At 34.8% G+C, this 23,870-nt stretch overlaps 4 protein-coding genes across 5 annotated transcripts; 1 reads left to right on the top strand and 3 right to left on the bottom strand.

Annotated features, from left to right (window-relative positions):
• Window positions 1-764: 764 nt before the first annotated feature.
• LOC108213538 (early nodulin-93) lies at window positions 765-2,705 on the bottom strand. Its single transcript, XM_017385343.2, has 4 exons — window positions 2,495-2,705; window positions 1,863-1,924; window positions 1,493-1,568; window positions 765-1,016 (listed from the first exon to the last, which is right to left on the bottom strand). Exons 1-4 carry the CDS (start codon window positions 2,607-2,609, stop codon window positions 931-933), a joined length of 339 nt encoding a protein of 112 aa, XP_017240832.1. The 5' UTR covers window positions 2,610-2,705; the 3' UTR covers window positions 765-930.
• A 6,872-nt stretch (window positions 2,706-9,577) lies between these two features.
• Window positions 9,578-12,292, bottom strand: LOC108207056 (profilin-1). 2 transcript variants are annotated; one of them, XM_017377546.2, is made up of 4 exons: window positions 11,993-12,292; window positions 11,141-11,278; window positions 9,947-10,089; window positions 9,578-9,818 (listed from the first exon to the last, which is right to left on the bottom strand). In XM_017377546.2, exons 1-3 carry the CDS (start codon window positions 12,116-12,118, stop codon window positions 9,955-9,957), a joined length of 399 nt encoding a protein of 132 aa, XP_017233035.1. In that variant the 5' UTR covers window positions 12,119-12,292; the 3' UTR covers window positions 9,578-9,818; window positions 9,947-9,954. The 2 variants fall into 2 exon arrangements, with proteins under 2 accessions (XP_017233035.1, XP_017233081.1); XM_017377592.2 differs by having other exon boundaries at window positions 9,943-10,089; window positions 11,993-12,241.
• A 1,438-nt stretch (window positions 12,293-13,730) lies between these two features.
• Window positions 13,731-19,589, top strand: LOC108203397 (ATP-dependent 6-phosphofructokinase 3). The gene is made up of 13 exons (XM_017372313.2): window positions 13,731-14,160; window positions 14,808-14,854; window positions 14,968-15,007; window positions 15,465-15,527; window positions 15,603-15,740; window positions 16,230-16,388; window positions 16,518-16,571; window positions 17,131-17,199; window positions 17,515-17,644; window positions 17,781-18,046; window positions 18,797-18,842; window positions 18,928-19,082; window positions 19,212-19,589. The coding sequence occupies exons 1-13, from the start codon at window positions 14,041-14,043 to the stop codon at window positions 19,404-19,406; spliced, it is 1,482 nt and encodes a 493-aa protein (XP_017227802.1). The 5' UTR covers window positions 13,731-14,040; the 3' UTR covers window positions 19,407-19,589.
• Window positions 19,590-19,959: 370 nt separating this feature from the next.
• Window positions 19,960-22,981, bottom strand: LOC108203392 (RNA polymerase sigma factor sigC). The gene is made up of 7 exons (XM_017372309.2): window positions 22,723-22,981; window positions 22,199-22,353; window positions 21,572-22,111; window positions 21,261-21,491; window positions 21,000-21,140; window positions 20,714-20,914; window positions 19,960-20,383 (listed from the first exon to the last, which is right to left on the bottom strand). The coding sequence occupies exons 1-7, from the start codon at window positions 22,817-22,819 to the stop codon at window positions 20,087-20,089; spliced, it is 1,662 nt and encodes a 553-aa protein (XP_017227798.1). The 5' UTR covers window positions 22,820-22,981; the 3' UTR covers window positions 19,960-20,086.
• Between the last annotated feature and the right edge of the window lie 889 nt (window positions 22,982-23,870).

The raw sequence follows: 23,870 nt of genomic DNA, 5'->3' as shown, positions 1-23,870 counted from the left end.
TCTTCTTCTCGTTGATGTGAAATAGGTTGTAATAAAATTTTGGATAAATACAACACACATGCATAGTACGACAAAATGTTATTTGCATGGATTTATTGTATGTATAGTGTATTAAAATCTTGTTCTCAAGTTCTTATGATATATGATATATTAATATAGTATAATCACTAAATAGAGAAAATGGCTGTCAGCTATCATTTTACAATCCAAAATATTTATCTCTCTTCTCTTTCGTAACGTTACAGGATTCGAACGTTACAGGATCTAGCGAACCCTTAAGAAGTAGCGTTCTTTGTTACATTTTGTAGGATTTTTCGGACCAAAACTACAAATACAACACGATCTAGCATTTTCTTTCAAAAAACAAAACGTTAGATCATCTGGCGTTAATAAATGGTATTTGGACCATTTTTCTCAGCTCTGTTATTTTGAGCATTATTTGTGGGTTTTGTGGCATCTGAGAATTTGATCATACTGTAATGACATAGGAATGGATATGAACATGAAGGTCACATGGGTCTCACGCTCACACCTAATGTGCTTAACTGATTAGCTCCTAGCCAAGAAGCAAAAATCCGTGGAGGTTTTACAAAAAAGATGTCATGTTTTACAAAAAAGCCTTCAATTCTGTCAGCAAGGTCATGATTCTTCGCAAACTGATAGTCTTATAATATCTACTGTTTTGATTTCACAGGTTACTACAATTATTTCTCAGGACATTTCTGGAGCAATTTCATGAAATCTGCTATCAACTTAAACACAAGGATCGGAATCTTATGCCTTGTGCTAGATTTCACCCATCCTCAAAAGAAAACATAGCAATACAGAAGAGAGCAACTTTTCTTTGCTACGTCTGCAATTAACATTAGGAAAAAACTTCCAAACTTTTACACAGAAGATTAAAAAACACAGGAAACGGATTTCTCCAACCTAAGCTGACTTCCCATACTGGGCATTTCTTCTTGCGCATTCCAAAATTGTTTTGTCAGCGGTAATGAAGTATGCTGCGATAGATGCTATTCATCACAAAACAATGTCAGCCTAATGTCATATATCTAAAAGCTACACATATACTGTATATGCATTAATAAGGAGAACTTATTTGCAATAATGTTTTGCAGTGTTGGTAATCTTAGATTATGTAACACTGTACTAGACAATATGCTGAGGGAACAATTTGTAAAGATGTTCGATATCTAGCTTAAAAGAAGTTTTAATCAAACTACAAATATGATACACTTCTATTGTATTTTTCCAGAATCATGTTACATAAACTTGTTGACTAATGTCTAGGTTGTCTACAGTTGCTAGACATTTTTTAAAAGGGAAATTTTGATCCAACTTCTATAATTCACTCAACAAAAACTGGGAAAATTTCTGTGAGGCTAAACGTATCTACTAGAGTCCTACAAGGTAACCAAATAAGTATTAATAGCTTCCATAAATACTAGTAATAACTATACAATCTTTTTAGTTGGTATTGACAGCTTACCAGCAGATATGATGAGAGCCTGAGCAGTATAGTTGAGGTTTGCCTTGGCCCATGGTATCATGCGACAAGCAGTCAACTGGAAATAAGAATGGAAGAAAGTCACACTCTTAATTGCTATGTTTTCACTACTGATAGTAACCGGAATTACTGTAAATTGCAAGTTTCTATGCATATGAACTTGAAACAGTAAAACCCAAGCTGTAATCAAACAAAGATAAAATACAATTATAAGGGATAATATTTTTGTCCGCTTGTCTCTATGAAGTATGATAGATCCTTGAGTGTTAAAATGAAAGGCTACTACATATTTTAGCAGAGTAAAGACGCAATACATGAAGCTCAAGGGGAAAAAACTATGAAGTGTACATACTGTGGGCACAGCACTGACAACACAAGCAATAGAAGCTGCCTTAGCTCCAGCACGAACACCCTCTGAAATTTTCCGAAAAGCATGAAATCAGTTCCAATATGATGGCAAGAAATTTGTAAATACTAGCATAACCCTAGTTACTACGTGTAATTCAACTAAACGTTTAATCCCAAACTTACAGCAGTGTCTAAGACAAGTAATACCCTTTTTCTTATGCTTCTGTTTGCAAAATCGACCTCAATTCAAAATTACAACAGAAAACACCAAATGAGTTATAAAATGTCCCACAAGATTCCTAATTACTGATCAACACAATCAGGAACCAGAAAAATCCCCAAATCATGAATGTTCTGCCTTTCGAGATCATAGTCAGTCTCAAATACCCAAATTTGCTAGACAACAACTCGCAGATGATCAAAACTTACACAGAGCATATTAAACAGCATAAATCAACAAAAAATACAAAATTTTGCCCCAAAAATTCTGACCCATAACCTCACAAGAAATTGTCATTATCAAGCAAAAAGCTAAAAATTGATCAAGAAACACAATTAAACACTAGAAGACACCACAAAAATCAACTTCTATCAAATAAATACAATAAAGATTGAATCTTTACGGGAAAAAAAGACCTTGGGTGCAATTTCTTGAATTGATAAGCCTCTGGTCTTCAGAAGGGGAAGCAATAAAGAAAGGGTTTTTTCTTTTGGCAGCCCAAGCGTCTCTCATCTCTGATGGAATTCCCATGGGCGCAGCTAAGTCAAGTATGACTATGAGTCTATGAACAAAACACAATCACTTGGAACAGGAGAAAAGGACTTCTGTATGTATGGACGTATGGTGTCTATAAAAGTGCAAATCCCTCGTAACATTGGTCGTATAGGTCCAAATTAATTGGTTGACCCGTTGACTGAACCGGTGAAATTTTTAATTAAATCACAATAAATGGTTAATAATTTTTAAAATTAATTAAAAATTTAATAAATCAGGAAAATTTAGAACATTCAATAACCAATATTATTATTATTATTTATTAACTATATTAATAGCTAAGTTAATTATAAAGTTATTTTAGGTACAAATTTGTAATAGTTTCACATAAAACAAAATAGATATTTACCGCCACCTAAAATTTATTTTAGGACATGAATCTTCGTGTATTATTATAGATTTTAAGTATGATTAGATTAGTATTAAATTTGTTAAAAATTTATTAATAAAATATGTGAATAGCACAACATTAAGGGGCAAAGCCGAAACCTTTTTATTCATTATTTGACTAATTTATGGCATTTTTATTTTACAAATATTTTGAACGAATATAACTCCGACTTAAATCAGTCAAAATATTTTAAGTTAAGTTAAAATATCAAAAAAAATTGTGTAATTATTAAAGTTCCCCTGCTTGGCAGGAGATGACCAAAATGAGAAATTGACCATTAATTATAAATGTTCACCCAAATCACTGTAATTCATCTCTTTTGACGATATTTATAAGAAAGCTCCGGAATATTTTTAACATGTTATAAAATATTATATTAAGTGATTGTCAAAAACTTAGTCAAGAAGACTCGCAAATCTTATCAAGTAAGTTTGGTGAAACTTACTAAGGAAGACAATTCATCTCTTTTGACGATATTTATAAGAAAGCTCCGGAATATTTTTAACATGTTATAAAATATTATATTAAGTGATTGTCAAAAACTTAGTCAAGAAGACTCGCAAATCTTATCAAGTAAGTTTGGTGAAACTTACTAAGGAAGACTCGCAAAGCTTATCAAGGAAGTCTGGCGAAACTTACTAAGGAAGACTCGTATAGCTTATCGAGGAAGACTTACGATACTTACTCGAGAAGAATCATAATACTTAACCTAGAAGTATTGCAAATCTTAGTTAGGAAGATTCATCAACCAACCTCTATAAATAGCTGGTTCAGTTGAAATGAATTCTATTCTGAAATATTCTGAAATACAACTACTTTCTCTCTCCATCTCCTATTCTCTCTATACTTTCCAAGATAGTTTCTTTTCTATCGTTGTATAGTTTAAATAGTATATATTACAAGATTTACAACACGTTATCAGCACGAGACTCTGCCGAACTGAGATAAGTCAAAGAAGGACTCTGCCAAACTGAGATAAGCCAGATAAGATACATCATAAACAGGTACAATCTAACCAACTCTAAATACTGCGACTTTCACAGAAATAAGGTACGATCTATCTCTACTCATTTTACGATTATTACTATCGTTATAGCTTATGACTTTACTATTGCTTGATTTGTTAATGGCGACAATGCCGTTAAAACTTTTTAGTTATATCATACTGTATAGATATTAAATTGTTTTTGTATTAACTTGAAATATTGATAGGTCATGTTTTAAATATTTATTTTACATTCAGAATGACAAACCTTGTAAAATTAGAATTTGTTGCCTTGGATGTTTCTGGGAATAATTATCTATCTTGGTTACTTGATGTGATATTACACCTTAGTGCTAACAGCCTAGGACACTATTGATTTAGAAAATAATCCCCATTGTTTAACAAAATGTCAAACCAATTATCTTTCTAAGACATCACATCCATGAAGACCTAAAATATGAATATCTCATTATCAGAAATCCACTCACCCTTTGGAATAATCTCAAGGATAGATTTGATCACCAGAAACCTGTTCACTTACCATATGCTCGTTCTGACTGGTTGATTTGAGGTTACAAGATTTCAAATCTGTAGTTGAATATAATTTTGCTCTTTTCAAGATAAGCTCAAAATTAATTTTGTATGGTGAAAATATTATTGATGCTCAAATAATTGAAAAGACCCTATCGACTTTTCACCCAAATACTATGATTCTGGCACAACGATATAGAGAGCGAAGTTTTCAAAAATATGGCGCGCTGGTATCTCTCCTTCTTGTGGCTGAAAAGAATGAGTTGTTATTGAAAAACCATCAGATACCTCCTATAGGCTCTGCCCAGTTACCTGAAGTACATAACACGTCATTCCTGAAGAATGAACGTGGGAAAGGGCATGGAGGAGGATAAGGTTATGAACGGAACCGTGGACGTGGAAATTTCCGTAGTCGGTTTCGAAATATATATCATTCTGGCCACCTGAAGTGGCAACATGATGGTTACAACTCAGGCCACTAGAAATGGCAACGTGAAGTGCCAAAAGAAAGGCACTCCAAGAAGAGGAGAACCGAGGCATATGTCATTGGTGCGGATATGAGGGACATTGGCAATGTACCTATCGCACACCTAACATCTTGTTGATCTCTATGGGTTATCCAAAAGAATAATGGAAAGAGAGTAGAAACAAACTTTGCTAATTATAATCTAGTTGATGAACCAATCAATAAGGTCTCAAATGTAATAGATACTGGTGCTAACTTTTATTATGGTTGAGAGGACTAGACTTCATACGTATTGTCTTGCTTTACTTATTACCTTTATGTTTTACTTATTTTCTTTATCTGCTTGTTTCATGTTGTTGTTTAATATACTCGGTGTGTTTTTAAAAGATGTTTTTCATTTATATATGTATAGAGATGGAAGATATATGCATTATTGATTGCACAACCACACACACTATTTTACAAAGTTAGAAATACTTTCACAGTTGACTAATAAAACCAACTTGCATGTCTGGAATGTATCGGGTACATCATATATAATAGAGGTTTCTGGGTAGCTAGTTTTATTCTGCCAAATAAGACGCGCATAAGATGCTCTATACTCTGGAAAGGCAACTAGAAACCTATTGAGGTATAAAGATACTCGTTTGTAATGGTTTCACGTTGAAACTACTGATGAGAATGAAAAAGAATATTTTCTCATCACCTTAAACACCGTTGACAATAAAAAAGTCTTTGAAAAATTTCACTCAGTTTCTTCAGGATTATATGTTACAAGAATAAGAGTTATTGAATCTCATAGTGTCAACATTCCCAAAGTCACAAACCCAAAACTACTTTTCCCTTGGCACGAAAGTCTTGGTCATCTAGGAATATCTATGATGCGTCGTATTATTGAAGATTCTATGGGACATCCTTTTTAAAACTCAAAAGGTAATACCCCAAGGTGAACTTCCTTGTTCAGTATGTTCCTTAAAAAGTTTTGATTGTCTGATCATTCCTAGTTAAGCTTCAAACTGAATCCCCGAAATTCTTAGAAAGAATTCAAGGTGACATTTGTGGTCCTATTCATCCATCTTCTGGCACATTTCGGTACTTTATTGATGCGTCAACTCGATGGTCCCTTATATGCCTTTACCAAATTACTTGCCTTAATAATCAATAGAGTAAAGAGCTATGTGAGCTACAATTATTTAGTATCTTGTCAAATAGTAGTTCACAAATAAAATCGAATCATATGATTGTCATAGACAATCTTTTGGTTAACTGGTCATTAAAAAGATTTTAGAGATACTAGTGGGGGACTTTTGATAATTGAAGAATGTGCCCTTATTGCATTGTCACAAAGAACTACACTGAGGCACAATAGTATATATGTTGGTTTTGATTCTTCGTTTAATATAAGGTATCTAGAGCCATTAACTGGTGATATTTGTTCTGCTCAGTATGCTGATTTTCATTTTGGTGAATCTATATTCCCTAAATCAGGGGGAGAAAATATTTTGCATAAATTATGTGATATCTTCGAATGCATCAGTTTTGAATTATATTGATCTACTAATAATATGGGTCATAACTTCAAAGAGTTATTTATATGCAAAATATTGATAATCAATGCCGAATTCTTTTAGTGATTTTTAGACATATTATCACACATACATGCTATTAATGCTTTGGTAAGGATTGAAATCCTGATTTATAAAGCAATTCTTGAAGAATTGGTTAGAATATAATAAGCACGCCGGAAGCGTGGGAAATCTATTCGTACATATGATATTGTACTGTGAAATTAAAAATTGATTGTACTTGCCCCAGAAGCGGCAAGCTTTTTGATATATACCCTAAAAGCGGTATTACCTCTTGTAGAGGTTATTGTATTAAGCAACGGAAATTAATTAGACTTGCCAAGAAGTGGCAACCATTCCATAAAATACCCCAGAAGTGGTATTACCTCCTGAAGAGGTTCAAGCCCCTGAAGTGGTGTTGCCTCTTGAAGAGGTTCAAGCCCCTGAAGTGGCTGTAACAAATCCTCCTGAAGAGGAAATTGCCCCAGAAGTGGCACATGCCCTAGAAGTGGCAAATGCCCCAGAAGTGGCAAATGCTTTCATAGAAGCAAAGGTACCTGAAAGTTATGAGATCTCAATGAGTTATGTACATAAATGGAAATTATTGGATCGTGAGAGTACTAAGATTGATGATGTGTATGTTTTTCCGTGATATGTGATATTATTATGAACTCCGATCCTGAGCCACAAAGTGTGGAGTAGTGTCGACAATGAGATATTTGGATCGTGGGAGTATTGAGATTGATGATATGTATGTGATATTATTATGAACTCCGATCCTGAACCACAAAGTTTGGAAGAGTGTCGACAATGATATGATTGGCCAAAATGAAAAATTGCAATCCATGAAGAATTGCAATCCTTGCGCAAGGGAAATGTATATGGACCTATAGTTTAAACACCAGCTGGTGGAGTCCTTGTTGGGAATAAATGAGTGTTTGTATGAAAATGAAATTGTGAGATATAAAGCTTGGTTGATAGCCCAAGAATTCTCTCAGAGACCTGGATTTGATTATCAGGAAACATACTCTCCTATAAGGGATAGAGTTACTTTTGTTTCTTGATTGGTATAACTTTAATCACCAGGAAATATACTCTCCTGTAATGGATGGAGTTATTTTTCATTTTCTAATGAGTATGGCTTTGGAAACACGTTTGATGGACGTTGTGATAGCATACTTATATGGATCACTTGATAGTGATATTTTTATAAAAATCCCTGAAGGATTAGAGATAGAGGACATTAAGCCTCGACATTTATATTATGTTATATCCCAACGATCATTATATGGTTTGAAACAATTTGGTCGTATGTGGTAAAACAGGCTTAGTAAATAATTATTGAAATGATGGATATGTTAATAACCAGGTATGTCCTTGCATTTTTATTCAACGTTCACCAACTGTTTTTGTTATTATTGTTGTATATGTGGATGATTTGAATATTGTTGGTACTTTTGAAGATATTACTAATGCTATTAACCATTTGAAAAATGAGTTTTGAAATGAAAAATCTTCGAAAGACAAGATTTTGTTTAGGTATACAGGTGGAGCACTTATCTTCAGGCATATTTTTTTATCAATCAAACTACACTGAAAAGGTCCTTGATCGGTTCTACATGGACAAAACTCATCCACTAACCACGCCAATGGTTGTTCGATCACTCGAAGTTGAAAAGAATCCCTTTCATCCTAGGAAACAGGATGAAGAAGCAATCGGACCTGAATTTTCCTACCTTTGTGCAATTTGGAGCCCTTATATTGCAGTTATTGCGAACCTGTTGGCGAGATTCAATTTTGGCTCAACTAAAAGATGTTGTATACATGTCACATATTCATCTTGGGCGATCACAAACAGAGTTACTGGAAATTCATGAAGCAAGCAAAAGATGTGTTTGGTTAAGACAACTTGTGGAAGGATATGTCTAAGGAGATCGAACAAAGCACATATTGCCAGGATTCTTCTATACTCAAGAATTTCAAGAAAATGGTGATATTGATATACAACAAGTTCGTTCATGCGATAACTTGGCAGATTTATTTACAAAGTCATTACCGGCATCAACATTTGAGAAGTTATGAAGTAATAGGGGTATGCGAAGATTAAGAAGTATACTAGATCAAGATGTCAAAATGTGAGTGATTTTATTCAGGGGGAGACTGTACTCTTTTTCCTTCGACAAAGTTTTTATCCCACTGGGTTTTTCCTTGCAAGGTTTTAACGAGGCAGTCAATCTCTATGATAACTCGCATTTGACAATCAAGGGGGAGTGTTATAAAATATTATATTAAGTGATTGTCAAAAGCTTAGTCAAGAAGACTCGCAAATCTTATCAAGTAAGTTTGGTGAAACTTACTAAGGAAGACTCGCAAAGCTTATCAAGGAAGTCTGGCGAAACTTACTAAGGAAGACTCGTATAGCTTATCAAGAAAGACTTACTATACTTACTCGAGAAGAATCATAATACTTAACCTAGAAGTATTGCAAATCTTAGTTAGGAAGATTCATCAACCAACCTCTATAAATAGCTGGTTCAGTTGAAATGAATTCTATTCTGAAATATTCTGAAATACAACTACTTTCTCTCTCCATCTCCTATTCTCTCTATACTTTCCAAGATAGTTTCTTTTCTATCGTTGTATAGTTTAAATAGTATATATTACAAGATTTACAACATAACAATAATTTATAGGAAAACTCTCTGGACTTGCTCCACTAAATCAAACAAGTCCAAGCCCTTCTCAACACAGGTATACGCGAATGTATATTCATATGAAGTGATCACTTAAAATTAAAAAATGTTTTGTACTCTAATTTTCATAGATCAGAAGACAACGTCGCATGCTATGTGTTCTGTATTCCAAACACTTCATTATTTCACATGCACCATGCCGTTTTTGGTCAAATCATGGCTGGTTTAGCCATAGAGAGAAAATTAATAACATGCCTTTAAGCAAATCAAGAGTCCAACACTTCTTTTTTATTCTCGAAACCAAGACCATAACTAGGGAAATTACTTCTTACTTTGAAAAGTTACATATACCAAAAGTTGATTATATCCCAATTTTTATAATAAAAATAACCTCTTCTTACACAGGGACATGCTCAAATCAAAACAAATCAAAAAAGGTAGATGAATACAATATTGGCAAAAGAGTTGGAACCAAGCGATTTAATCCCACTCTTTAAAAGTAGCAAACCACACACTGGTTGTTTCCATGAATTACACACCTGATAGGATTCCATCTGTATCATGAAAAGGCAAATGTTAATTTTCCGACACTTCATCAGAATTTTGAAATGATTATTTAAAAAAAAAATGAAAAACTGAAATGATGATTCACAGAAGAAACAAAGGGAAGCTACTTACTTACCACTGGAATTACAGACCCTGGTCAATGAGGTAGTCGCCCAGCCTTTCAACAACAATGTTGCACTGACCTGGAGTCATAGGCTCCTCGTATATGCCGATCAGTAAAGCTTGATTGCTCTTCTTGATAGTGATCCCCCCAGATCCCTGAAAGTAATTTTAGGTAATTTTAAACGGTAACCAGCAAAGAAAACCCAGATCAACAAGATGAGGAGCGATTTATTGGAAGTACAAGATTTACAAACAATCCTACTTATCTGAGTCCCTGTCTACACAATATATAAGAAGCTCATAATTTAAGAGGGAGATTTTTCTAACAGTTTTCTCAGCTGCTCCTAGTTTGCTTAACAGCTTTAGTTAAAAGACTTGGAACATAAACTTCTTGATCATAATAAATCTTAATTTTGAACTTCATAGTGAAGTGTTTTGTTCAAAAGGTTTATTAAGGTCTACACTAAAGTCTGAACTGCTGAATTCGAAAGCAGAGAAAGGTCGAGCTTATAGCTGGTAATAATTTGGCAAAAGATCCCTATTTTTAAGGGCTCGAACTTGTTTAAGAGCAAGTCCAACAGCTGCCTCAAATGATGTCCTAAGTCATAATTTGAGGCATATGATTGAAAACATTGCTCCAACAGTGTCCTAGTGATGCCTTAAATCACTAGGACAACTTACTTCAGCCCTATTTTTAGGGCTCATCTACTTGAGCCTCATTTCACTTTTAATAATAAAATATTATCATTCTCTCTCTCCCCACTACTTTTCCCTCTACTTTTTCATTCAAAATATTAATATTTTAATAATAGGGCTTGTGGATAAGGCTTTTTGTTGGAGTGAATTTATAAAAGTGATGTCCTAAACTACTAGGACATTATATTTTATTATTTATATAGGGCATCCTCTAAGACACTCTTGGACTTGCTCTAAGGAGATATATCATTGTCATGAGTTACTAACACTAGTAACGCATGCATCTTTGTAAAAGCACGTCCCGGTCGTATGAAAGTGGAACAATAATAAGCAACTTGCATACCAAGAGGCAAGCAACTCAAAGAAACTAAATAATACTAGTTCAACGAGTATAATTACTAATACATATAACGATATTTTCGTGACATGAAGCCATCAGAGAGTAAGTCCTTTGACAAAAAAAATACTCCTATTATGGAAAATCTACAAAAATCATTATATTAGTAAATACCTTCTTTCCCCTTATGACAGCATTAGGTTCACCTTGAATCACCATATACTTTGTGCCACCTAGGTATAGGCCAGTAGGTGCAAGAGATCCAGGTTCATTGAAGTCATTCATTATTGCCGTAATTTCTTCTGGTTTAAACTGCCATATCATACAATCTTAAAATAAATACAAATGCTTCAAGCAGCATTAACATAATGTCAGTATCTAGTACTGACGGAATATCTGCCACCACATAGAAGAACGACCCACGGCCATTCAAGATAACCCTGTCCATCCCAGCCAAAACACAAAAACGGTAACTTAAACAAAAAAAATTGACTGCACAAGATTTCTGTATTTACTCTTTTAAAAGAACGGAGCAGCTTACTGCACAACAAGTATCACGGATAAATCATTATCTATATTTATTCAAATTAACTTGAGATAAATATCTTATTTTAATCTCCTAATAAGTCCTAAGGGTGTGTGACAACATTTATTTTTAATCTCAATCGATGAATTTCAAAAATTTGCAATTAAAAGTATAAAGCCAAGTTTAACTATTTTATAAGATTTACAATGCAAAATTCAATTTTTTGAAGGCCATTTCAATGGTACCATATTAGATTTCACTTTTCACTCCTCTTTACTAATTTTTTTAATCTACAATCCACAATCATCAACCATCGAGACATGTAAATTCTAATTCTACTAAAACAATTAGCAAGTTAAACAAATAGAATTTCAACTTCAAAACCTTGCAAATCAAGGCCAAAATTAACACAAGGCTATTAACAGTAAAATTAAAGATTCATAAATCAATACCAAATCAACTAATCTAACAAAAGGGGTCGATCAAAGTTAAATAAAAACCTGAGGAAAGGTGTCACTCTGGGCCCAAACAGAGCCATCTTGGCCAAGAATAGCAGCAGCCGAGAGCTGGTTTCCTTCCTCAGTTAAACACATCAAATGGTCATCAACATAGGATTGCCACGACATTTTCGCTGCTGGGGTTTTCAGACAAGATTGTGTGTCAAATGTATGTGTAGATTGGAGTGGAGTGGAGGGGTGTAATGAAGAGGATGGGAATAAAAATAGGAGTGTCGCGTGCAAATTAAGCTTGCAGTGGTGTAAAGTATTCTGTACGGGCACAGATAATATTCCTTCTTTCGAAAAATATAATTTTTAAATAGTCTCAGTGTTTTTGGTATGATGAAAGGTGCTTTTGGTTTAATTTAAGAAAAATGAATTTATTAGTTATACAAATATTTTATCAATAAATTGTTGATTATTTTTAATCTTTTTTTTTGAGATAAAAAACTAGTAATCTAATAATTATAAAATCAGTAATGAAATATCATAAATTAACTTTTAGAGTGATCGTCAATGTGCGAGGAGGCTTAGACCAGGATTTTATGAAAATTTTAATCCGATAAATCAATTTAATTTATCAGACAAATATTTATTATCATGAGATTATTATGAGCCGGTTAATCACTTCTTATGACTTAATGTAATTTAAAGTAATAGGTATTGTGGTTAAATATCTAATTCGATAATTTTGATTAATTAATGACAAATGTATTATCAAAATATATAAGAAAAGTGATTTATGTATAATTTATGTGTCATGAATAAATTTTATAGAAAAAATAAAATACTGAAATAAATATTTCAAATTAACTTTTGAATTTAAAATTTTATAGTAATTTTGATTCTAAATCATTTTCTAATTTATTACAACCGGGCTGAGTGACGTATGATGGGCTAGCGTATATGACTTGAAGACTGACCCATGTGGACTTCACGGTGGCTAGCCCAAGGTCCATGGACCTAGAACTTTCCTACTCATCATATTCTCCGTACTCCAAGACATTGAATACGCATACGTACATCCTAGAAACCACCTAAAATTGTCTGAAACCAAAGCCAGGTTGTAGTTTTGGTTTCTAACGTTTGAGGCCCAATAACATAGGCAGCTGCTTGAGTTGTTTCCTAAAAACAAGTGGCGCTGTCCGAACCCCTTCTTTTCTTTGTTTCACGGTTTCAACTTTTCTTCCAAATTATTTCCATCTTCTAGACTCCTTTTTGCTTGTCAAACTTCATCTTCCAATCAAAACTCGAGACCATACTTTTCAAACTTCTTTATAGTTTTTATAAAGATTTTTTTTTATCTTTTGTTTTTTGGTTGGGTGAACAAGGTTGTTTTGAATTAATTGTGTATTCGCTCGATTTTAATTTTGTAATATAAAATATATATTAAAAAGGACGCGGAACGAACGAAATAAAATGTATCCGTATCCAACAAATTATTCCTCAGAAGACATAACTGTTTCAAACCTCCGTTGTGAATATTCTTCAAAGATTCTCCGTTTGTATTTGAAAGATTTTTTTATAATTAAATACACGTTTTTATAACATTAGCTAGCAAGGTATTATTAACCGAATGTATTTAACTAAGATTTTAAATAAATTGTAAAACCTAATTATATTCGATTCAGATATAATTATAAATTTAAATAATTTAAAGATATAAAATTATTCTGACTAATAAAAAATACGATACTAAAAAGGGTCAAAAGGTCTTGGACGTCGGCGAGCGTACATACATATAATCATACGGAAATTATTTGCAATAAGAGGAAGCGGTTATAAGCACGCACTGGTTTTCAATATTTTACTCACTTAATTCTTCTTTCCGGTTTTCATTTCTCTTAGTTATTTATAAATATATGCAGAGGCAGCGTATTATATATAGTGGTTAAGTTTGACAGCAGATTCTCGCATGTTCCTTGACATCGTTAGTGGGAATTTTATTACCAAATTATTGATATTAGTATTGTTCTTATTAAGAGGGCTGAGCTGAGAGACAGAGAGAGAGGGAGAGATTAAGCTGAGAGAGAGGGAGAGATTAGAGTCAGATGGGCAGTGAACAAAACAATAGAGCTGTCAACAGCCACATGATGAAGGTGGAAACTGGTGATTATGGTTATGTTCTTGAAGATGTTCCTCACTTGACTGATTATATTGATCAGCTTCCTGTAAGCTCTCTCTCTCTCTCTCCCTCCCTCCCTCCCTGACCCTCTCCCCTCCCCTCCCCTCTCTCTCTCTCTCTCTGTCTGTCTCTGTCTCTCCCTCTCTCCCCACTTTTGAGTGTGTGAGAGAGATTTTTTACTGGATTTGGGTTACTGATGACTTGTTTATGTTTTCAATTACTGAACTTATCTTGACCGGATGATTATGTATAAAAGATGATCTGGGTTATCATTCCTTTTCCAAAGTAATGATCTTTTGCTATAAAGATCATACCTTTATAATTGTTACTCAGCAATGGAAAAAAAGATTATTTATTTATATTAATTCAGCTAGTACATCAGTACATGTGATTCAGTCACTCTGCTTACATGTACTAGAGACATGGAATCAATTCATATTCCTTTTTATTTGGACACAGATAAAAAAGAGTGGAGTTACTATGTTGTTAGAAATTAGAATCTGATTCTTTTTGGATATAGCTGATAGTTACTTCTTGTGGTGTGCAGCTTCTCTATAATTTGTTTATTCCTTTTGTTTTGATTGATAGATCAATTGGTATTGGTTTGTTCTTCTATGATCTGTTTCTTGAATTTCTAAATCCTGCAAATTATATTTTTATCTGCTGAAAGTTAATTGTGATGTTTCTGTGCAGACCTATCCCAATCCGTTGCGATCTAATCCAGCATATTCAGTTGTAAAGTTAGTAAAATATACTTTTCTCTTTTCTAATCTAATATTTTTAATTTGTTATATCAATTGCTTTGGTTTCGAATGATCAGAATCTAAGCTGTTGTGGTGTCTTCAACTTTCAGGCAGTACTTTGTAAATGTCGATGATACTGTACCACAAAAGGTTATTTACTTCTTCTGACTTGCTCAATCCTTTAATGTTATCGCAGTTGAATTTTTCAGCCCCGAGTGGTCTGAATTGTTGATATTTTTTGCTTAAGCCCGGCTCTCTTGTGATACTGTTCCACCACTTGCTATAAGGCCACAACCCCCGCCCGCTTTCTCTGTATGCTTGAATAGGCAACAAAATTAGCAATATAGATTTGTGATGCTGCCAAAGACTTATTAAAAAACACACCACTTTGATGGGCCACAAGTCGCTGCATACAATTTTTGTGTGCGTGAATGAGAATGAAAAGTCATCATGGCTTGTAATTCAGGTTTTTTTGGGGTTAGTAAATTTTTAAAACCGTGGCCTTATATGTTACTGGATAGCATGACCATTATGCATGTTGTCTTGACATGTATGACATTAACATAAACAATATATTTCCCCCTAAATTTTAGAATCTTTACTGTAGGTTGTGGTTCATAAAGATAGTCCAAGGGGAATACATTTCCGACGTGCCGGACCTCGCCAGAAGGTATGCAATTTCCCACTCGTACTAGATGTAATCTGATACATATGCTTAGGCTAACACAGTTCTTCAATGCCACAGGTATATTTCAGCCCAGATGAGGTGCATGCTTGTATTGTAACATGCGGTGGGTTGTGCCCTGGGCTTAATACGGTGATCAGGGAAATTGTATGTGCTCTCTATCACATGTACGGCATCACCAGAGTCTCTGGAATAGAGGTTTGTTTATGTTTTCAGTACACTTTATCTTTAAAGGCATTAACAGTTTTAAATTTTACTTCTGCAGCTCTGCTATAATATTCTGCTTGTAGTTTTCCTCATCAAACAATTCAAGCAAGTTTATTAAATCTCTAACCTTCATAGCAACATGGAGGGCATAGTTTAGACCTATGGCTCGAATACATGTTTTGTGATAGGATAATATACTGAGTGTATAAATGCAAAACATTGAGACACTTTTGACTACTTTTTAGGTAGGGTTTTTGATATGTTTGTATGCAGCTTTGGGACATCTTTGGCTCATGGCCTTTGTTTGCTTGTTGTAACAAGTTAAAAGTAACTGATTGCACTCCGCCTCTTTCATGTTCATTCTAGCAAATATCATTTATTCTTTTGGTTTTTAATCTTCATAATTTCTGTGGGATTTGGTTAATATACGATTACTTATATGCTATTGGTTTGTGGACTTACAAAATTTATACTGTACAGGGAGGTTATAGAGGTTTTTATTCAAGAAATACCATTCCCTTGACACCAAAGATTGTAAATGATATTCACAAACGTGGAGGCACAGTCCTTGGAACATCTCGTGGGGGGCATGATAAGATGAAGATTGTTGACAGCATTCAGGATCGAGGAATTAATCAGGTAGGGGATCTTCAATATTTTGCGAACAATTTTGAACTTTGTCGTGGTTTAGGATTGTCCCCTTTCTGTATCTATTACTCTTTTTGGTTTAGCTAAAATGTTTGTTGCTGATATGCTATTCTGATTCAGGTTTATATTATTGGAGGAGATGGGACTCAGAAAGGTGCTGCTGTCATTTTTGAGGTAACTGTCTTTTGGAGGAGATTGACCTGCTTTCTTATATAATGTAGCATACATAAAGGGAGTTTGAAAAGAACTAGCGTAATCTGGTATCTTGAAGTGATGCTTCATAATTTGCTGAACGTCATCAACATAACTCTGTTAATCTGTCTTGAATACCGGATTGTTCTGTTTATAGCTTGTGATATCCATGTTCTTGTCTTACTTTCATGGAGTATACTTAATCAGTTATCGCGGAATGTGCATCCTTAGGTGTATCCAACATGCAGCAATGCTTAATTCTAACCCGTATCGACTATAGGAGCAGTGACTTAATTTCCTCAGAAGGACACTGTACCTCTGTCTACCAAGTACCATTAGGTTTCCTTAACTACTATAGCATATAGGGAGGGGTGGTGTTTTTAATTTGAACTCACTGATGCTATTGGGATGGGCTTTTGAGTCTATTGTGTCTGCCACCATATCCTGTCATATGTGGCGCGGTACACGCTATGATATCTTTCTAGAATCTTGTATGTTCAAATATGCTACCTTTTCTCTCAAAGTGTAATACTCATTGCAGGAAGTTAGACGGCGCGGTCTGAAGGTTGCGATTGCAGGAATTCCAAAAACTATTGATAATGACATTCCGGTATTGTTTTCTCTAACATCTATCTATAATTTGCTTTGAGTTATTTTAGCATACCCTCTCTTTACTGCAAGTTGAGGCATTTGTAAAATTATTTCATTCGTCCAGTCTAATCTCGATTCCTGAAACTTGATATGGCTAAACACTTAAAGTCAAACATTATGCTCGAAATTTTTCCTTATAAGATTGCATCTTTGACTGATTTGATTTTATGTCCTATTCTGCCTGCTCCCATATTTTTTTTGTGATGACTCTGCCCCCACAAATATTTTTGGAATTAACCACGTTTATACTGAGATGGAACATGTTCTTGTTCAGGTCATTGATAAATCATTTGGTTTTGATACTGCTGTTGAAGAAGCTCAACGCGCCATCAATGCTGCACACGTTGAAGCTGAAAGTGCCGAGAACGGTGTTGGTGTAGTGAAGCTAATGGGCCGTTACAGTGGTAAGTTAACTTCGTATGACTTGGAATAACTATAGGCTAATATTATTGCTAGGTTACTGGAATCAGTTTCAGTTCATAAAAACTTTCGCCATTGTTAGTATCTCTGTCATTGTATCTTACATAATTGTTATTGCAGGTTTTATTGCCATGTATGCCACTCTTGCCAGCCGAGATGTAGATTTGTGCTTGATACCAGAGTCACCATTCTATCTTGAAGGAGAAGGTGGACTTTTTGAATATGTGGAGAAACGACTTAAAGAAGATGGACACATGGTTATTGTTATAGCTGAAGGAGCAGGTCAGGATCTTCTTGATAAAGAACAGAGCCTAGGAAATGCGCAAGATGCTTCAGGGAACAAGCTACTTGCAGATAATGGATTGTGGATTTCTCAAAAGATTAAGGTATTTGCGTTGCTTTAAGTTAATATTGTATGTATTCTTCTTCGAAAATCCCTCTGCACCAAACAATACACCCTATTCTGTTTTAATACAATTTTGTAATTAGCTTTGTCTTCCGCAGGAACTAATATATATTAGATTGAACAATTTCAAATTTATATATTTATGTGCCAATGGTTGCATGTCATAATGTTCCGGCACCAACTTAAGTTGTTTGGTCCTATCATCCCTCATCCACTCTCTCCCTAATGACTTTACATGTCAAATCTTTTCTCTCTCCTTTGATGCATACGTAAGAGTTATTGTGTTCAAGATCTAAAAAAACGGGTCTTTATTACTAATCAGGCTAAGTGGGAAAAAATAGTATACAAGGAAAATGAGTTCATGATTGTAGGTTCCAGTATATAAATATCTTGAGAGCTTAAGACTTGAGTTCCCTTAACCGGGCCTGCGTAGCTATGCTTCATTCCAATAGGAACAGGTTGGTTCATTAATAATCATTTTGGAATAGAGAAAACTTCCCAAGGGAGCAGTATGATTATCCGATTTGTGTAGCTGATCCGTGTCAGCTACATGAAACTAGACTAGTATAACAAGTCCTAAAGATGTTTGCTGATTCGTTTGGTGTCCTGCACAACAATTTCTTACGGAGCCCTAAAAAGTTGTTTGCTGTGATATTTTCTGTAACTCTCTACTTAGGTATGATACTATGATTTTGGTGGCTTATATAATTACGTTATCCTTCTGTTGTAGGATCATTTTGCCAGAAACAAGTTGCAGCTCACTCTTAAATATATAGGTCAGTAAGTTTCTATTTATTTGTCGCTACTTAAACACCAGAACTCATGTAATAAATAATTAAGCTGATCCTGCTATCTTGGCAGATCCTACCTACATGATCCGTGCTATTCCGAGTAATGCATCGGACAATGTGTATTGCACACTTCTTGCACAAAGTTGCGTTCATGGAGCAATGGCAGGTTACACAGGCTATACGAGTGGGCTTGTTAATGGGAGACAGACATACATCCCTTTTAATGTAAGTACTAGATCACATGCAAATCCATGACCGTACATCTATACTATATTTGGTTGATTAATAAGAGAACTCAAACTCATTTTCCTATTTAGATGTATTCAGACTGATTACTGGATATTCTTTGTGCAGCGCATAAATGAACAGAGGAACCACGTTGTGATTACTGATAGGATGTGGGCAAGGCTTCTTTCTTCAACTAATCAGCCCAGCTTTTTATGCAAAATTGCAATTGCCAAAGCGAAAGAAGAGGACTTTCCACCTACTCAGTTGCTGGATGGAGAAAACTGTAATGATGAGAAGATAAGTAATGAGGATGACAAATGAAACCTAATAATCTGCGATAATATATATAGTAGCATGTAAAATTGAGTTGCCTAAGCTGCAATAAATTTGTGTATTATCATCATTCTACACGTTTGATTGAGAATGTGTTTCTCTTCTAGACCAAGTGTTCTGCTGTAATGTACTGTTGTCAATATGGTAATAAAGGTATGTTTTTACGTTGCACGCAATTGCCTATAATGCTAGAGGACCCAAAAGATTTACCAAATGGTGCCCGATGGTTAAAATTATACATTTTCCTTCGCAACATCATTTGGTAAATGTCCCGGACCTCTAACATTACTCTTTTATTCGCTTCGTTTTTAAGATGGGGAAAAATCGTCTCTTCGAACTCTACAAGAAGGCGAGCATAATGCTGCCACTAGCTATATCGAATTTATCTGGGAAATGTAGCACCGAATATTGTTCTTATAGTTATACATCTTAGTAAGTGGATGCTTCTCTTGCAAATATTTTATGAATGAGATCTCCTGTAGCTTAGATTTGCAAATCTTGCAAGAATCAACTTTTTGTAGTATTAAAAATGTGCATAGAATCATTCAAGATTTCATGGAATAGATTTATCTTGTGGTATCTACCAATGTGTCTGGATATATATTATCTACATTTCTACATGTAAAAGGGTTCTGAAGCTTTGATCTATAGAACTAACAATATAAGGCTTACTGATTCATATGGTTCATATACAGATAATGGCTTAGACTATGAAGAGTTTCCTGATCTCTGAGTTTTCTTAAAGCTGTTCTCTCTATTTTTCGTATCCATTCTTTGCTCACAGAGAATAGCCTCCCTATCTCTTGAAGCGACATGCAGTGATGGCCCTGAAGCCCGAGCCTCAGTAGCAGAACCTGTCGTTCCCTGGGATCTAATTCGGCTAGAAGATCATACATGTCTTTCAACATGTGCTCCCTCATGACAGTTTCTTCAGGACCCTTGATCGAGGTATCGGGCATGAGTTCCTGCAGAAAGAAAACCAGGCCAGTGCTATAAGCTATACGAGAAGTATATTATACAGTATATGTTAGAAATATAGCATAAGGTCCATTTGGGACCTTCCTCTAACACCATAAGGTTTTAGATGGACCGTTTCCCAACATGGTATCAGAACACAGGTTGGCCCCAAAGATGGGTGCCCGTGATCCACTATTCAACCCAAAAACTGGGAATTCGAGTGAGTGGGAGTGTTGAAATATAGCATAAGATCTATTTGGGGCTTTTTCTAACACCTTTAGATTTTAGATGAACTAGTTTTCAACAGTATACTTGAGTGACAGAAGGATTAGTCATACCAGATATTTGACACTGGTGAAATCCCCGATTCTCTGATCAAGAGAACCGACGACTCTCAGGCAGTTACTAGCTGCTGCAATTTTAGACAAGGACAGGCCTGTGGACTCTGCTATTTCATTGTCATCTGGATAAGTCCCAAGGCTGTTACTCAGGGTCTTTCTAGCTTTCTGTATCTTCTTCACCGCTTTGCTCAATGCATACTGCAGGTAGCCAATGCAGAGTATTAGCATTACAGTGAGATGATTCTGCAGAGTAAATACATAACAAAAGAGATGACTTCCTTACAGGAATCCGAACTCCTCTGCAATTCCGCTCAACAAGCATCAATATGGACTTTCTTATCCAGTACTGGATGTATGTAGAGAACCGATACCCCCTGGTGTGGTCGAACCTTTCTGCACCTTGCAGGACACCGATGCTTCCTGCCTGCAAAAATTGCAATGGCATCAAAAAATATAACATTGGTTAACTGTTGCTTAAATGTACTCTGAAACAAGCTTCATCATCTATGTTACTGTAAAATTTACGAAAATATGGTTGTCAGACCTGAATTAAATCTTCAAAACCCACTCCGACGCCCCTATAGTTCCTTGCAATGTAAAGAATCAAAGATCTTGTGCTTCTCAGGAGCTCATCCTTGCAATAACAACCGAAGTGCAGATTCTGCTGCAAGGTCTTCTTGTCGATGTTAGCAGCTTCGGCCCAGCTACTCAAGCTAGCTGTTTCGCCTGTTTCTTTTTCCAACTGCATTTTAATTCTTTCCAAATTCGCAACTAACTGTTGATATATACAAGTAGAAAGTAAGAGCCCAAGAAATAGTCATGAAGAACGTAGAACTGTAACAGAGGCGAACATACCTTCACGCCTACTGTCAATTCAGCCTCATTCCTCGCGACTTTAGGCCTTGAGCCACTGTATTTTGATGATTTTCCAGGAGAAGACAAGTTCTGATGTTGGTGCTTAGGTTTAGAATTTGATGGCAACAGATAAAAATCTTTCTCATTCCACGATGATTTCACTCTCTTTGCTTTCCTCTTTTCCTTTTTTCCTGAGGAAACAACAATCTTAGCCATCTGATCAGCGTTCACATGGCTTTCCATCTGATGCTCTTCAATATCCTCAGACACTGATGAATTACCAGGCCGTGATCTCGTCCTGGAGAGGCAAGTGTGGAACAACTTAAGAGCTCCAAGCCTGTCCAATTGTGATAATATATCGTTCTCCAGCCTCAGCACGTCTGAATCAGCAAACGTCTTCTCCAACATACTAAGATTATTCATTAGTACTCCAAAATGTGATAATTTGCTAGCCTCAGCACTTGTTGCAGAACCAGGTTTCCGAAAACTACTGCTAATAATGCAACTTAAGTCACCACCAGAACTCTTTCTGATACTTATCTGAATGATCAAAAACTTAATCCATTACCAAATGACAATATAAATAAACATGAACTCGAAAATGTTTGTTCCAATGAGGCACCTTACATGTTCGGTTTCTAAGTAATTATTCGATAAGGTCTGTGCAGCAGATGCACAACTATGCACTCTCGGAAGATCATTGTGCATAGTTTCAATCTCTCCCAGAACAAAATATGGAAAGGATACTCTTGTTGTGTCATAGGAAGCCTCCATTGCTCTAACTGCAGGAATACAAATTGGGATAAATGTTGGTACAACATAGCCTAGTTTATCTAAAACTAAAAAGAGTCAAAGCCTGAGCTGAATCCAGTTCTGATACCAAATTAAGTAATTAATTAATCTAAAACCTTAGGCAGTCAAAGCCCGAGCTGCTCTGATACCATATTAAGTAACTAATTTATCTAAAATCTTAAACTGCCAGAGGAAGACTCCCGAGGAAGACTCTCGCATGATCTTATATTATCCGACGGTAACAAATGATAAGAATGACATGTTTCATACTATTTTTGTCTAATTTTGCAACATGAAGCTTCTTAAATTCTAAACTATATTTTGAAAGGTTGAAAACATATAAGAATGAGATGACATACATGAATAAGATGAAGGCCAAGATGAGGAGGTGGTGCAATAGTATGGATATCTAACTGAAGAAGCCCATCTGAAGTTGAGCCTGAATCCAATGCCCATTGTGTAGAATGAAGCAAGAAAGCATGAAAGAAGTGCCCATCAATAAGAAACAAGAAAAAGAGGTGAGAAGGAAAAACAAGGAAGAATTTGAGAGTATTTCGAAGCCATCAGCTCTCAACCACTGGTTTCCCATCTCTACTTGTAGACCATTATACCATTCAACAAAATATCCAACTGCATGTAGTCTATAAATTTTGACTTGTGCCAAAGCCATTGGTCCTATTTTTTTTTGTTCAAAAAAATCACGATTCGATCGATTAATCGAAAGTGTCATCCTAATTCGACTTTTTAAATCTGATTAGTTATTATAAATTTTCTTGAATCATAAATAATGGTCATGTTTGGTGATTAGCTGTTAGCGGATTTAATTAGCTGTTTTGACTAAAGGATTGAAATAAATATTATGACTAGCCGATTGAATTGGCTGTTTCTCGTAAAACTGTTTGGTTAATAGCTGATTGATTAGTTTTTTAACCAAAACTTCTAACCCAGAAAACTCCTCAAAGTAGCTTTTTCAAAATTAGCTTTTTGGGTCCAAACTTCTATTTCAATCCGCTAACTACCAAACACTTATATTAGTGGATTCTAGTGGTCAAAACTCTAAATCATCCCCAAACCTCTAATTTTGCCGCAAACTTCCAATATGTATTTAATAAATTAAACTAATATATGAAATATTATTAAATTAAATATTATAAAATCTGATCTTTGATCTGATTAATTCTTACAATTAATTTCTATTCATCCGATCAACTAACTCCGCCGATTAATCCGGTTCTCAATTTCTAGAATCTCTCTGTATGTATTCGATAAATACATGAGTCGGTAGAATTTAATAAGTTTTCCGATTTCAATATAGTAATTAGTAAGTACAATTTGATCTTAATTTAAACCTCTATAAGAGAGTGACATAAAAATGGGAATTAACAAATACACTAACTCTTATTTCAAAAAAACAAAAACAAAAACAAATACACTAACTCTTATTTCATGTAATCGTCTATAAAATTTATAAAAATACTCATATTTTCAAAATTATCTCAAAAATACG

The sequence above is a fragment of the Daucus carota genome, chromosome 1 (assembly GCF_001625215.2).
Source record: "Daucus carota subsp. sativus chromosome 1, DH1 v3.0, whole genome shotgun sequence".
NCBI lineage: Eukaryota > Viridiplantae > Streptophyta > Magnoliopsida > Apiales > Apiaceae > Daucus > Daucus carota.
This window is presented reverse-complemented; position numbering and strand designations above follow the sequence as displayed.